At 35.5% G+C, this 12,901-nt stretch overlaps 1 protein-coding gene across 1 annotated transcript in view; it reads right to left on the bottom strand.

Annotated features, from left to right (window-relative positions):
* The window catches only part of LOC141459559 (neurotrimin-like), a 223,193-nt gene that overhangs the window by 54,851 nt on the left and 155,441 nt on the right, over positions 1–12,901 (bottom strand). Inside the window, exons 2-3 of the mRNA XM_074138773.1 lie at positions 12,041–12,189; positions 22–232 (exon numbers count right to left, since the gene is read on the bottom strand). Of these exons, the coding sequence (XP_073994874.1) occupies positions 22–232; positions 12,041–12,189 (360 nt within the window). The remainder of the gene's footprint in view (positions 1–21; positions 233–12,040; positions 12,190–12,901) is intronic.

Consider the following 12,901-nt stretch of genomic DNA (forward strand, 5'->3'; position numbering starts at 1 on the left):
TAAAAGAGAAATTTTACTCACCGACAACATATAACTGTACAAAAAGTGACTGAACTGGTATGGAAGATAACTGGCACTCATACATGCCAGCGTCTCTCTTCTGAACCCATTTGATCTGTAAGGTCCATTCGTTTGAATCCCTCTTGTGCAGCGACATGAAGCGCTGGTCCGAGGTGTATGTGTAGGCGCCTACTGTTAGGATATGGATATCTCGATGTCGTACCCAGGAAACCTAGTACACAACAAAAATATTAGCAATGAAGAAATATTTTTTTTGCAAGAAAATTGTATCCAAAATTAAAACAAAAAGGAAGAATAAAACTACATAAGAAAGCTTGCAAAAACCAAAAGTAGATTAGATATTCTGGTGTGCGGTGGCATCGCGTGTGTACAAAGCGCCTGTGTGAAAAAATATATTTCAGTGCCAACCAAAAATGAAGTTTAAAAATGCAGGAATAAAAAAAAGCAACCTCATATGCAAAAGACAAAATTAAAATAATAATTTAGTGAAAATAAATTAGTAATCTTATCGCGTATATAAAAATAAATATTGCATGCAGTTAAATTTTTTTATGTTATAATATTTTTTTAAGGATGTTAATTTTTTAAATTTAATACCTTTTAATTTTAAAACTATTTGTATAAATTTTATATACAGGGTAACCATGGTTACATGCTCCACCCACTTTTTTTTTTAACGGCGGGAAATTTCGAAAAAATAAAAAACACGTATTTAATCATTTTTAGTCTAGTTTATTTCTAGTGATTGACCCATTTTTTTAAACCCCAATATCTCGAGATACAGCATTCAACTTTTGTTTTTCAAATGGAACGTTATATTTTTTGTTGCATATTTTTGTAGTATTTGAGCTCCTAAAAACAACAAAAAAAAATTTTTGAAATCGGTTAGGTTTTTCAAAAGTTATGGTAATTTAAAATTTGAAAAACAAATTTCAGTTTACTGTCAAAATTACGTTATTTTTTTTTTAAAGAATCTATTCAAACTGGGCACAACCAACGGATAGGCAAGCCAAAACTCTGGGACTCCCACGCTTTGCTTGTAGCCAGCACTTATCGTGGCGAAGTCAAGATCTAGGCAGGCTAGAAGTTCGACGTTCAGGTTGCTTTTTCTACAAACGTTTAGGTGGAGTTATAGGAAATCGAACTAATCGGCCCATACTTCTGCAGAGAGAACTTAACTGGTGAAAGGTATCCTACTTTTTTTTCAGAGACATTTTGCCAGTTCCGCTTGAAGATGTTCATCTACAACGTCGGATAGATATGTATTTTCAACAAGATGGTTGCCCGGCGAGAGTGGTTCGAGGTTAGCTGGGCAGAAATTTCCATTATCTCCGGACTTGACCCAAATGGACTATATTTTGCGGGGATACCTAAAAAAATAAAGTGTAAAGTATCCTTAACCCCGTGGCTTCAGTCGATGATCTGAAACGTTGAATTACTCTAGCCTGCCTAGATCTTGAATTCGCTACCATAAGTACTGCTACAAGCAAAGCGTGGGAGTCCAGAGTTTTGGCTTGCCTATCCGTTGGCTGTGCCCAGTTTGAACAGATTCTTTAAAAAAAAATAACGTAATTTTGACAGTAAACTGAAATTTGTTTTTCATATTTTAAATTACCATAACTTTTGAAAAACCTAACCGATTTCAAAAAAAATTTGTTTTGTTGATTTTAGGAGCTCCAATACTACAAAAATATGCAACAAAAAATATGACGTTCCAATTGAAAAACAAAAGTTGGATGCTGTATCTCGAGATACAGGGGTTTAAAAAAATGGGTCAATCACTGAAAATAAACTAGACTACAAATGATTAAATACGTGTTTTTTATTTTTTCGAAATATCCCGCCGTTAAAAAAAAAAGTGGGCGGAGCATATACTCGTAAGTCTGGTCACCCTGTATTCTTGTCTGTATACAGGGTGTCCCAAGCTATATGGATAACGACTTTTTCTCGGAAACTAAGATAGCTAGAAAAAAACTAAAAAATACGTGTTCCCTTAGTTTTTTGATAGAAATCCAAATTTACTTTGTAAATTTTTTTCGGTGCTTCCAGAAGCGAGGTACAGGCACCAACTTCATTTTTTCAAATGGGAAGGTGCGGTTTTTATTTCAGAAATAGATTCCTCTATTTTTTTTAAAGAAAAATTTACATGAACGGTTTTTTTCTGTGAGCGATATTTTAGAAGTTATGAATGAAAACATGATTCTTATAAGAAATGATAAAATGATAATATTATAACGGTTTTTTGATAGAATAAGAAGAAAAGTACTATTTTATTATAAATTTTACTCCTCATTAATATTACAAATCATGCTCGAAATGGCCTCCACCATTAGAGATGCATAGACATGCTCTTTCCTGCCAATTGCCCCTTAGTGCCAAAGAAATAGATTCGGCTTTAACCGACTTACAGGTATCTATTATTCTCTGCTTTAGTTCATCTACAGATGCCATCCCGGCTTGATTCTGATATACCTAGATTTAGAAATGCTTTTAGATAAGCAGAAATGAGAAATAAAAGAAAAAAAGTTATGAATAATCACCTTGTTTTTCAGGTATCCCCAAAGGAAATAGTCCATAGGTGTCAAGCCCGGTGAGAGAGGTGGCTACTTATAATAACCGTTATAATATTATCATTTTATCATTTCTTATAAGAATCATGTTTTCATTCATAACTTCTAAAATATCGCTCACAGAAAAAAACCGTTCATGTAAATTTTTCTTTAAAAAAATAGAGGGATCTATTTCTGAAATAAAAACCGCACCATCCTATTTGAAAAAATGAAGTTGGTGCCTGTATCTCGCTTCTGGAAGCACCGAAAAAAATTTACAAATTAAATTTGGATTTCTAACAAAAAACTAAGGGAACACGTATTTTTTAGTTTTTTTCTAGCTATCTTAGTTTCCGAGAAAAAGTCGTTATCCATATAGCTTGGGACACCCTGTATAAAAAAAATGCTAAAGAAGACGAATTATTTGCAAAAAAAAAAACCAAATCAAAAAAAGTTACACAAAATATTAATAAATATCATAATAGTAACATAAAAAACAAATGGCATGCCGTCTGCAAGAATTCATTGAAATTAAATAAACAAAAAAAAAATGAAGCATTGAATACACATGGCAAAGTTGGTTAAACTTTTTCGAGGCCCCAGAGTTTTAAAAAAATAATTTTTAGACACTCTGAACACTCAAGCTTAATAAAGAAAAATCTAAACAATTCTGGAACTTGATATTAACGCTGGCTTGTTCGCCAAGAAGATTCGTCAGTAACTAGCTGTGAAAAGCTTAATCTCAGAATTACCATTTTACGAGAGTCGTTTGAAAATTCCGTGCAAAAATAAAAACTACTTAATTTTTTGGGGTAAACCTTTTTTATTTTTCAACATAGTCTCCTTTTAGGCTTATACACTTCGTCCAACGCTGCTCTAGTTTGTTAATCCCTTCCGAATAATAGGATATGTCCAAGTCTGAAAAATAGCCATTCGTTTCTGCAATCACCTCCTCGTTTGAATAAAATCTTTTTCCCGCCAGCCATTTCTTCATATTGGGGAACAAATAGTAGTCCGAGGGAGCCAAGTTTGGAGAATAGGGGGGATGTGAAACGAGTTGGAACCCTATTTCCATTAATTTTGCGACCACAACTGCTGAGGTGTGAGCTGGTGCGTTGTCGTGATGGAAAAGGACTTTTTTGTGGGCCAATCGTGGGCGTTTTTCTTGCAGCTCGGTTTTCAAACGGTCCAATAACGATGAATAATATGCACCTGTAATAGTTTTGCCCTTTTCCAGATTGTCGATGAGGATTATTCCTTGCGAATCCCAAAAGACAGTCGCCATAATCTTTCCGGCCGAAGGAACGGTCTTCGCCTTTTTTGGCGCAGATTCCCCCTTGGTAACCCATTGTTTAGATTGTTCTTTGGTCTCAGGAGTGTAGTGAAGTATCCATGTTTCATCCACAGTGACGAAACGACGTTTAAAGTCCTGCGGATTCTTCTGGAACAGCTGCAAACCGTCCTTGCAACACTTCACACGATTTCGTTTTTGGTCAAGCGTGAGCAATCGCGGCACCCATCTTGCGGATAGCTTTGTCATGTCCAAATGTTGATGCAAAATATTATGTACCCGTTCATTCGAGATGCCCACAGCACTAGCAATCTCACGCACCTTCACTCTTCTGTCATCCATCACCATATCATGGATTTTATCAATGATTTCTGGAGTAGTAACCTCAACAGGGCGTCCAGAACGTTTAGCGTCACTTGTGCCCATATGGCCACTCCGAAAATAATTTATAGTTTGTCCAAGGTTTTGCCCGAATATTTATACAATTTGTAAATATATACCTTAAGCATATATTCAATATGAAGTTAATAATTAAATTAGTTTATATAAATCAAGTCACGTATAACATGTCGCGCAAAAATACAAATACAACGATTGAACAAAGAAAAATTGTAATTTCTTTGCACAAAGACAATAAAAAGTGTTAGAGAGACGGAAAAACTGATCGGACCTAAAACTTCTACTGTGTAGAACATCATTCAGCGTTACCAAAAAGAAAAAAGAATTGTTTCAACCCCACAAAAAGGCCGTCCTCAACTGCTCTCTGAGAGAGAGCAGCGTTATATATTAAAAGAATTAAAAAAGATCACCGACTTAGTGCTCCAAAACTTCAATGTGAAATTTTTGACATGTTTAGAAAGCGAAAAAGGAGCAGAAACAGTTCGGAGAGTGCTAAGAAAACTCGACTATCATGGTAGAGTAGCCTGGAAGAATCCTTTTGTCAGTAAGATAAATCGTGCTAAGGGAGTGAAATTTGCCGAAAAATGTTTTAATGGAAATAGTGACTTTTGGAATGATATACTCTAGCGATGAATCAAAATTTAATATTTTTTAGCCAGATGGAAGGGATATGGTCTGGAGGACAGCGAATGTTGAACTCGAAAAGAAGAATTTACAGCCAACTTTAAAGGGTTTTAAAGCTGCACAACCGGTGGAGGTGGGTCAGTTATGGTTTGGGGCTAGATGTCCGCATCAGGATTTGGAGAATTAATGTTTGTTGATGGAGTGATGGACAAAATGGTTTATAGTAATATATTAAAAAATAAATTGAAAAAAAATGCCAAAAAATTGGGTATTTTAGGGACTTTTAAATTCTACCAAGAGAACGACCCCAAACCTACGGCTTGGGTGATACGCCAGTGACTGTTATATAATTGCCCAAAAGTATTCCAAACCTCTCCGCAGTCACCAGATCTTAATCCCATTGAACATTTATGGCAATATTTAGCCAGTGCTTTAAGAAAAACGAGTAATATCTAACAAAAATGAATTAAAACGATGTTTCCTGGAAGAATGGGAAAAAAACACCACCTGAATTAACCAAAAACTTGTTTCACCTATGCCTGATCGTTTGAGGGCTATTGTAAGTCAAAAAGCAATTATTAAATTATTACCAACCAAATATTAAATAGTAGGAGATTTTAAATATTGAACATTTAAACTCTAGCACTTCTGGTGTCCCAATATTTTTGAGAGCCTTATTTTACACTTTTTCAAAAAGTGCTACCTAACAGTTTGGAATTTCATCGATTTTTACTTATATATAATTTCCACAGATGTTGCTAATGTAATTTAAAAAAAAAAAAATTCCAAACTTTTGTATGTTGTTTTCATTTTCCTTTTAAATCATTTTGTAATAGGTGTCCCAATATTAATGGGAGTCACTGTATATGGTTATACAATGCAGTCTTTCTTAATCAAAATGAATTATAAAGAAATAAAAAGTTGCTTTGAATTTGTGCACCTTTCAAGTCACCTGGTGCACACCTTTCATTTATTATTAAACATTTGAATAAGCTTATGTTTTATTAAAGTTAAAATGAAGCAAGTTTAATTACAGGTTAGATCTTTCTAAAAATATTGCTCGCCAAATGAACATACGAAATGTTCTGCATAATCTTAATTAAACAACAACATGGTAAACAGTCTGGTGTATTTATAAACTGTTTGTTTTGGATGATGTGAAAACAAACATGGCTACAAAACTTTTTACTGTATTTTCCTTGCATTTAACTTTATACGTTATAGTATACAGTTCAAAATTATAGTTTTCAAAATGGTAAAATTGGTGTTGATGTGATGAACTCAAACACTGAGTATTTACGGTGACAATTATTTGAAGACAAATACAAATTATAAAATACCTAGTAAATGAAAGTAAAAAATCTAAAGTGAATACACGACTTTTTTACTAACTTCCATTCTCTAAAATTCTAACACACCAAAATTCTTCAAACGCCGAACATTTGAGTCACAATCTTTACCAATTCCATAAAGCAAGTAACAGTACAAGTCATTGAAATGTAAAAGACGCCACGCCACGGTAGCCGAGCGGTTAGAGGCGAGACCTGTAAAGCTAATATGTATTGTGGTACTGGGTTCGATTCCCGGTCTTAAGACCTTGGATTTTATTTAATGGTTAATAAAAGAAATTTACAGTAAAGTATGTTTGCTAGTCGCCTCCGTCCACGACGCCTAATTGATAGTAGGAAGTAAACCCGCCTGCCTGAAAAAATAGGCAATTACTTTACTTTTACTCAACCCGCGTAAACAAACAAATGGTTTCCTAGCAATTGTGGGTCAGTGAAAAAGCTTGCGCGGGTCAGTGCCTGACCCGCTGGTCATAGGTTCACCATCACTGGTCTATGACATCTAATACATTCTAAAACAATGTGATACTAGACAATCCTAAAAACCTGAAAAATCTATTCAGTAGTGCGATCACATCTGGTTTACCGCTTTCGGCCAAAACGTTATTGAGGCGTTCTCAGTTAGCACCTAATCAAAATAACAAATTTGAACCCTAAGATTTTTTAAAGATAAGCCAGAGATAATACAAAGAATACTCTACAAAGTAGCGAACAAGGTATATAATTAAACCACATAGCCGAATACCTCTTGACTTATCGCTGTAACAAATTAATCACTAATAGAATGTATGCAAAACAATTTTTTAGCCTCCTTCTTTAAAACATTCACCGATTCATTTTGCTTGGATGAAGGAACATGATAAGAATGGCCGGGAATCTTCTTGCAAAAGTGGCTTCTAAGTTATCGTTTAGAAAATGCGGCATCCCGTAAATTTTCTAGTAATTATTTGTACAGTTGGGTTAGAAGTAGAAGCTTGAAGTCCTGAGAGATGAACTGATAAGTTCCTTCTCAGGAACTGAGCAATTTTCCTAACCTTGAAATATCATTTGTCCCTAAAGTATCTTGAGATCAGCTATCAAATGACCCAAATACGAGGGTCGTTTGAAAAGTCCGTGCAAAGTCAGAGAGATAGCACCACTGGCGCGTATCGAGGTTATGTTTAGTTAGTAGCATCTCTTGGAAAAACACATACCAAGTTTCAGCCAGATCGGTCTATTTCTTTGTGTTTCGGATTCTTTGAATCGAGGAAGTCGAGTGATTTTCAAAAAATGGACGAAAAAGAATTTCGTGTGTTGATTAAACACTACTTTATGAAAGGCAAAACGCCTCATGAGACTAAAGAGAAGCTTGATAAACATTATGGTGACTCTGCACCTTCGATTAGAACAGTTTATAAGTGGTTTCAAAATTTTCGGAGTGGCCATATGGGCACAAGTGACGCTGAACGTTCTGGACGCCCTGTTGAGGTTACTACTCCAGAAATCATTGATAAAATCCATGATATGGTGATGGATGACAGAAGAGTGAAGGTGCGTGAGATTGCTAGTGCTGTGGGCATCTCGAATGAACGGGTACATAATATTTTGCATCTTGACCAAAAACGAAATCGTGTGAAGTGTTGCAAGGACGGTTTGCAGCTGTTCCAGAAGAATCCGCAGGACTTTGAGCGTCGTTTCGTCACTGTGGATGAAACATGGATACATCACCTCACTCCTGAGACCAAAGAACAATCTAAACAATGGGTTACCAAGGGGGAATCTGCGCCAAAAAGGCGAAGACCGTTCCTTCGGCCGGAAAGATTATGGCGACTGTCTTTTGGGATTCGCAAGGAATAATCCTCATCGACTATCTGGAAAAGGGTAAAACTATTACTGGTGCATATTATTCATCGTTATTGGACCGTCTGAAAACCGAGCTGCCCACAACTTGGCTCCCTCGGACTACTATTTGTTCCCCAATATGAAGAAATGGCTGGCGGGAAAAAGATTTTATTCAAACGAGGAGGTGATTGCAGAAACGAATGACTATTTTTCAGACTTGGACAAATCCTATTATTCGGAAGGGATCAACAAACTAGAGCAGCGTTGGACGAAGTGTATAAGCCTAAAAGGAGACTATGTTGAAAAATAAAAAAGGTTTACCCCAAAAAATTAAGTAGTTTTTATTTTTGCACGGACTTTTCAAACGACCCTCGTATTAGAAGGCAAGTTACTCGTAAATGTGTACTTCCAAAGATTGGATATTACAGAATTTCACTACAGATGCTCCTGGGACTCTCAAACATCGCTGACAATTGGACCACCTTCAATGTGCGACTGCCCAGAACTGTTGAAAACTAGAAGTACCTCAGTGATCAACCAAAAAATGCAACGACCACCTTCTAAGCATTTAATATTTGATTTGATTTGATCTAGATTTAATATAATTTTCAAAAAAAAAACTATCTAGCGCCTAACTGTTCTTTTCTACTTTGTAATTAAATTTATTGGCGTGAATACTTTATGCTTGCAAATCATTAGTGCCATTTCTTCAGGTTTACTTTTGCGAGGAAAAGAGAAATCAATCACACGCTGAACAATTTTTAAAAAATTCACTTTTTCTGACTCAGGGTATCATAAAAGTGGTTTTATATCCGGTGAGTACTCAAAATCCAAATTTGAACACGATCTCAATAACTTTTAAAAGAATAAAAACAATTTTTTATAAAGTCAATAATTCAGCTGAATTCAATTAATTTTGATACTTTACAATATTCTATACCATTTTTGATCGTTTTCCAAAGCCTTGTAAGATGAGAGATTTATTAATTAGGCCATTCCCTTTGTCATTTAAATGGAGCAGAGTCGTTACATCACTTTTTGGTTGCGTGTCTGCGTTATAGTGATATTAAAAGTAAATGGTTAAAGGAAAAAAATGTATTGGTTGAAGAAATGATGGATCTTCTTAATGGAGCTGACTAGTTCACCTTGATAAATTATTATATAGAGGCTTATGAACTTCGAGGGAAGTTGTTAAATGTATAATATAATGATTAATTTAATAAAATATATTGCTGAGTTATGTTCGTAAGTCAGTGTAGATTATGTTTGAGAGTTAAGTTTAGAATTACTTTGGATGTCCTCTTTAATAGATTGATTTGTTAATTATAAAGGAATGCATGACTTTTTTATGTTATATTATTGTAGGTAAAAATTAAGATATTTTTAATATGACTTCCAGGACATATGTGTTATTAATATTATCATTTTGTACCATTATTACTAAGGAACAGATTTTTATGTATTTAAAAATGCCAAATATTTAATTAAAATATGCATTTATTTTCGTTAATTATGTGGAAAATATGTGATTTTCTTAAAATATTTTCTGGAATATTTAAGTAAAATGGACATTTTTTTTATGAAAATGGATTTTTTTTTGGGGGGGGGGAAGTTATAATTATTTATTCAAGAAAAGAACATTTTTATAATTTATAATAATTTATTAGGAACAAAATAATTTGTTTTTACAAGTTATAATGATTTATACAACAAAGAACATTTTTACTATTTATAAAAAGATGTGTTAAATTTTCAATTTTGAAAACTTCACTCTTCGAAATAGTTTGCAACCACATGAAATTTCAAATGTTGGAACGTAAAGTGACGACGATCTGGGCGTAAGATGGACTTGTAACGACTAAAAGATCGTTCAACACCTACAGATGTTATAGGTGCCTTGCTGAAAGAAGTTATCTCGTTGGTTGTAAAGGGTACACGATGTTCTGAGGTGACTTCTGTTCCACTGATAATATCAGAAATCTGGCAGATGGTCTCCCACCCTTTGTTCTTGCTCAGTACTTCTACCAGTTTTGATCTGATCAGATCTCCCTTACTCCCAGGTATTTCTTCCACCTTTTCGATGACTTTTTTAACGTTGGACACGTTTTCTGTCAGTCGAACATTTTGGGACTCAAGTTGGGTAATGGCTTGTGCAAGAAATACGCAATTGTCAGAAATGAATGCAAGGTCGTTCCTTAAATTTAGGTTTCTCGAATAAAGACTTGGCTGTGTTTATCGCTACTGCTTCGTCTTCGAGATGTGAAAGGACATTCTTGATTTTATTGTAGTTTTCATAGTAATACTGAGCTGCTTCCAGCCAAGTACCCCATCTTGTCAATATTGGTTCTGGTGGAAGGCACAAGTCTGGATAGAGATCTTTTAGCATTTTAATGCAACTTGGTGCTTTTAAGAACACTTTTTTAACCGAGGAGATTAAGGAATCTACGTCACTGAACAAAGATCGGACAGTTTCTGCTACTCGATGCAAGGCATGAGCAATACACGTCACATGAATTATCTTAGGATAAAATACCTGAATAGATTGCCCAGCCTTGACCATGTTGGGGGCAGCATCAGAGAGAAACAAAAGAACTTTTTCGTTCAAAACTCCACTGGGCCTTAGGATATGCATTGAGGCATCGAAGAATCGTGAAATGGTGGAATGATTGCATTTTTCGAGAACCTCATAGTTCAAAAGGAATGGCTTTGAATCCACATCAGCATCACTGTCAAGTTTTCCAATAACTGCATTGGCAATATACCTGCCCTCAACGTCAGTGGTTTCATCAATTGACACCCAAATCGGTCCATCTTTGATATGTTCTCTAATTTTGGTTAGTGTATCTTTATAGATATCTTCCAGGTAGTTTTTCCGCAGAGTGCTCTCGTCAGGCATTTTTTTCCCAATATAGGTCTCTAAGAATCCTTTGAAATGAGGATTTTTAAGTTTGTGGAAAGGGATATCTGCTCTAACCAAAGCCCGACACAGATATGTATTCAGAGTAGACTTACTTGATGATGGAGATGTAAGGAAGGCTTGATAGGACGTCCTCTCTTTCTTTCTGTTTTTATTCTCTATGTGCGATCCGATGGCAATATGTTGGGTGACTTGGGAACGTTGAGAGCAAGAAACGCGCTTGTCACAAGCTGTGCAGTACAAAATGTCTCCATCACTTCGAAAAAGTTCTGCTGGAAACCCGCGAAGATATTTAGCAACCAGTTGTTTGTTTGAGGCCGATGTTCGTGGCATTTCACCCAAAAAAAGAATACACTAAGTGATCGAACGAAATGAATTGGACACTTCAACGAACGAGCTGAAAGAACAGACGTCAGACAACTTCAAAGAACTAACAAGTGCCCGTCACTGTTTAGCAGCATTCTGTGTAAATTACAATAACCATTGTACCCACTGTGATTCACAGCCCTACAGTCTGTGGTTCACAGTTCCTGTCAACCATCTCCCAATTATGAAAATATGCCCAAAATGAAAAATATGAAAAAATATGTACATATTTTGATTAAATATGTAGAAATATGCGATAACATCCAAATATGTGGAAATATGTGAAATAAAAGTAGACTCAAACGGCTTAAAAAGTGTCAGTATGAATACTTCTAGTTGAAAAACGTCTGTAAATTGCCTAGAAAAAAATATGTAAATACATACGAATCCGTTCCCTAATTATTACCATTTACGTTGGCTCGTTTGCTTAAAGTACAGTAAGTGAATAAATTTGAAGATATGTAAGTGATAGTGGTCCCGACTCCGGCGACGTTTACAAGCAGTTGTGTTTTCTGGGTTTTGTTAGTTATTAAGATAATATGTTTTAGTTTATATTATAAATTGTATGAGGACTTGAAATAAAAATTAGGCCATTCAGAGGTTCGTACAATAAGCCTTTAGCCTACAGTGCAGAGAGATACCAGACCTTTCCTGACAGTCAATAATAATAATAATAGTACTAAAATGCATTCTTGTAGAAACTTACGGAGACATTTCCCACATTGTGCACAATGCAAGTTAGGAATGCGGATTTGCCGATGTGTGCGGAAACATTGAGAGGTGTATTGATGTCGAAATAGGGTTGCGGACTTCTCACTGCATTGTTCTCCGGTGCACCACTGCCAATCAGACTTCCTGGAACACACAGAGTTAATATAAAATTATTCTAGATTTGGAAAGTACAGAACTGTCGGGTACATACTTTTGAAATAACGAAAAATAGTAAATTTTCCAAACCTTCCCAGAACCTTTATGAAATCATAAACCCAGAGAAAAGTTATAAACTGGAGTGATAGGTTTCAATTAGAATGGATTCCACTTGTTTAAGCACCGCCTTTTGTCCTGTCTGTTTTGATAGACTTAGGAAATCAGCCAGAAACAGCTCCTGCGTACAGCTTAAAGGTGTGAATTAGTTTTTCCCCGAAGCTCCTAAGCTTTGAGTCTTCCACATCGACATAGTTTGAAAATTCACAAAGAAAGCCGTTTCTGACAATGATTGGGTAATAATGGAGCCTCACAAAGACAAAAACTCTTACCCTCTCTTTCCCCCAAAAAACATGGTTACGGCATGGTAGTCGGCAGCAGGCAGGTATCATTTATTTTTGAAAACCGGTGAAACCATCAATGCATTGAGATATTTTTAAAAAAACTTGACGAAATTTATCGGAAATTATGCCAACAGACGGCACTGGTTAACATAAAGGTGGTTGCCATGCGACCACCGTTGCGGTCGCCCACTTGTTTTAAAAATAACCGTCCAAAAATTGATTAAGTTGAGAATCGGAAGTTTTACCACAGCCACCGCACTCCCCAAATCTCTCGAAAACAAGTTATCATCTTTTCAAAA

This window comes from Rhodnius prolixus, unplaced genomic scaffold (genome assembly GCF_049639745.1).
Source record: "Rhodnius prolixus isolate KJV_2025 unplaced genomic scaffold, Rpr scaffold_11, whole genome shotgun sequence".
Taxonomy (NCBI): Eukaryota; Metazoa; Arthropoda; class Insecta; order Hemiptera; family Reduviidae; genus Rhodnius; species Rhodnius prolixus.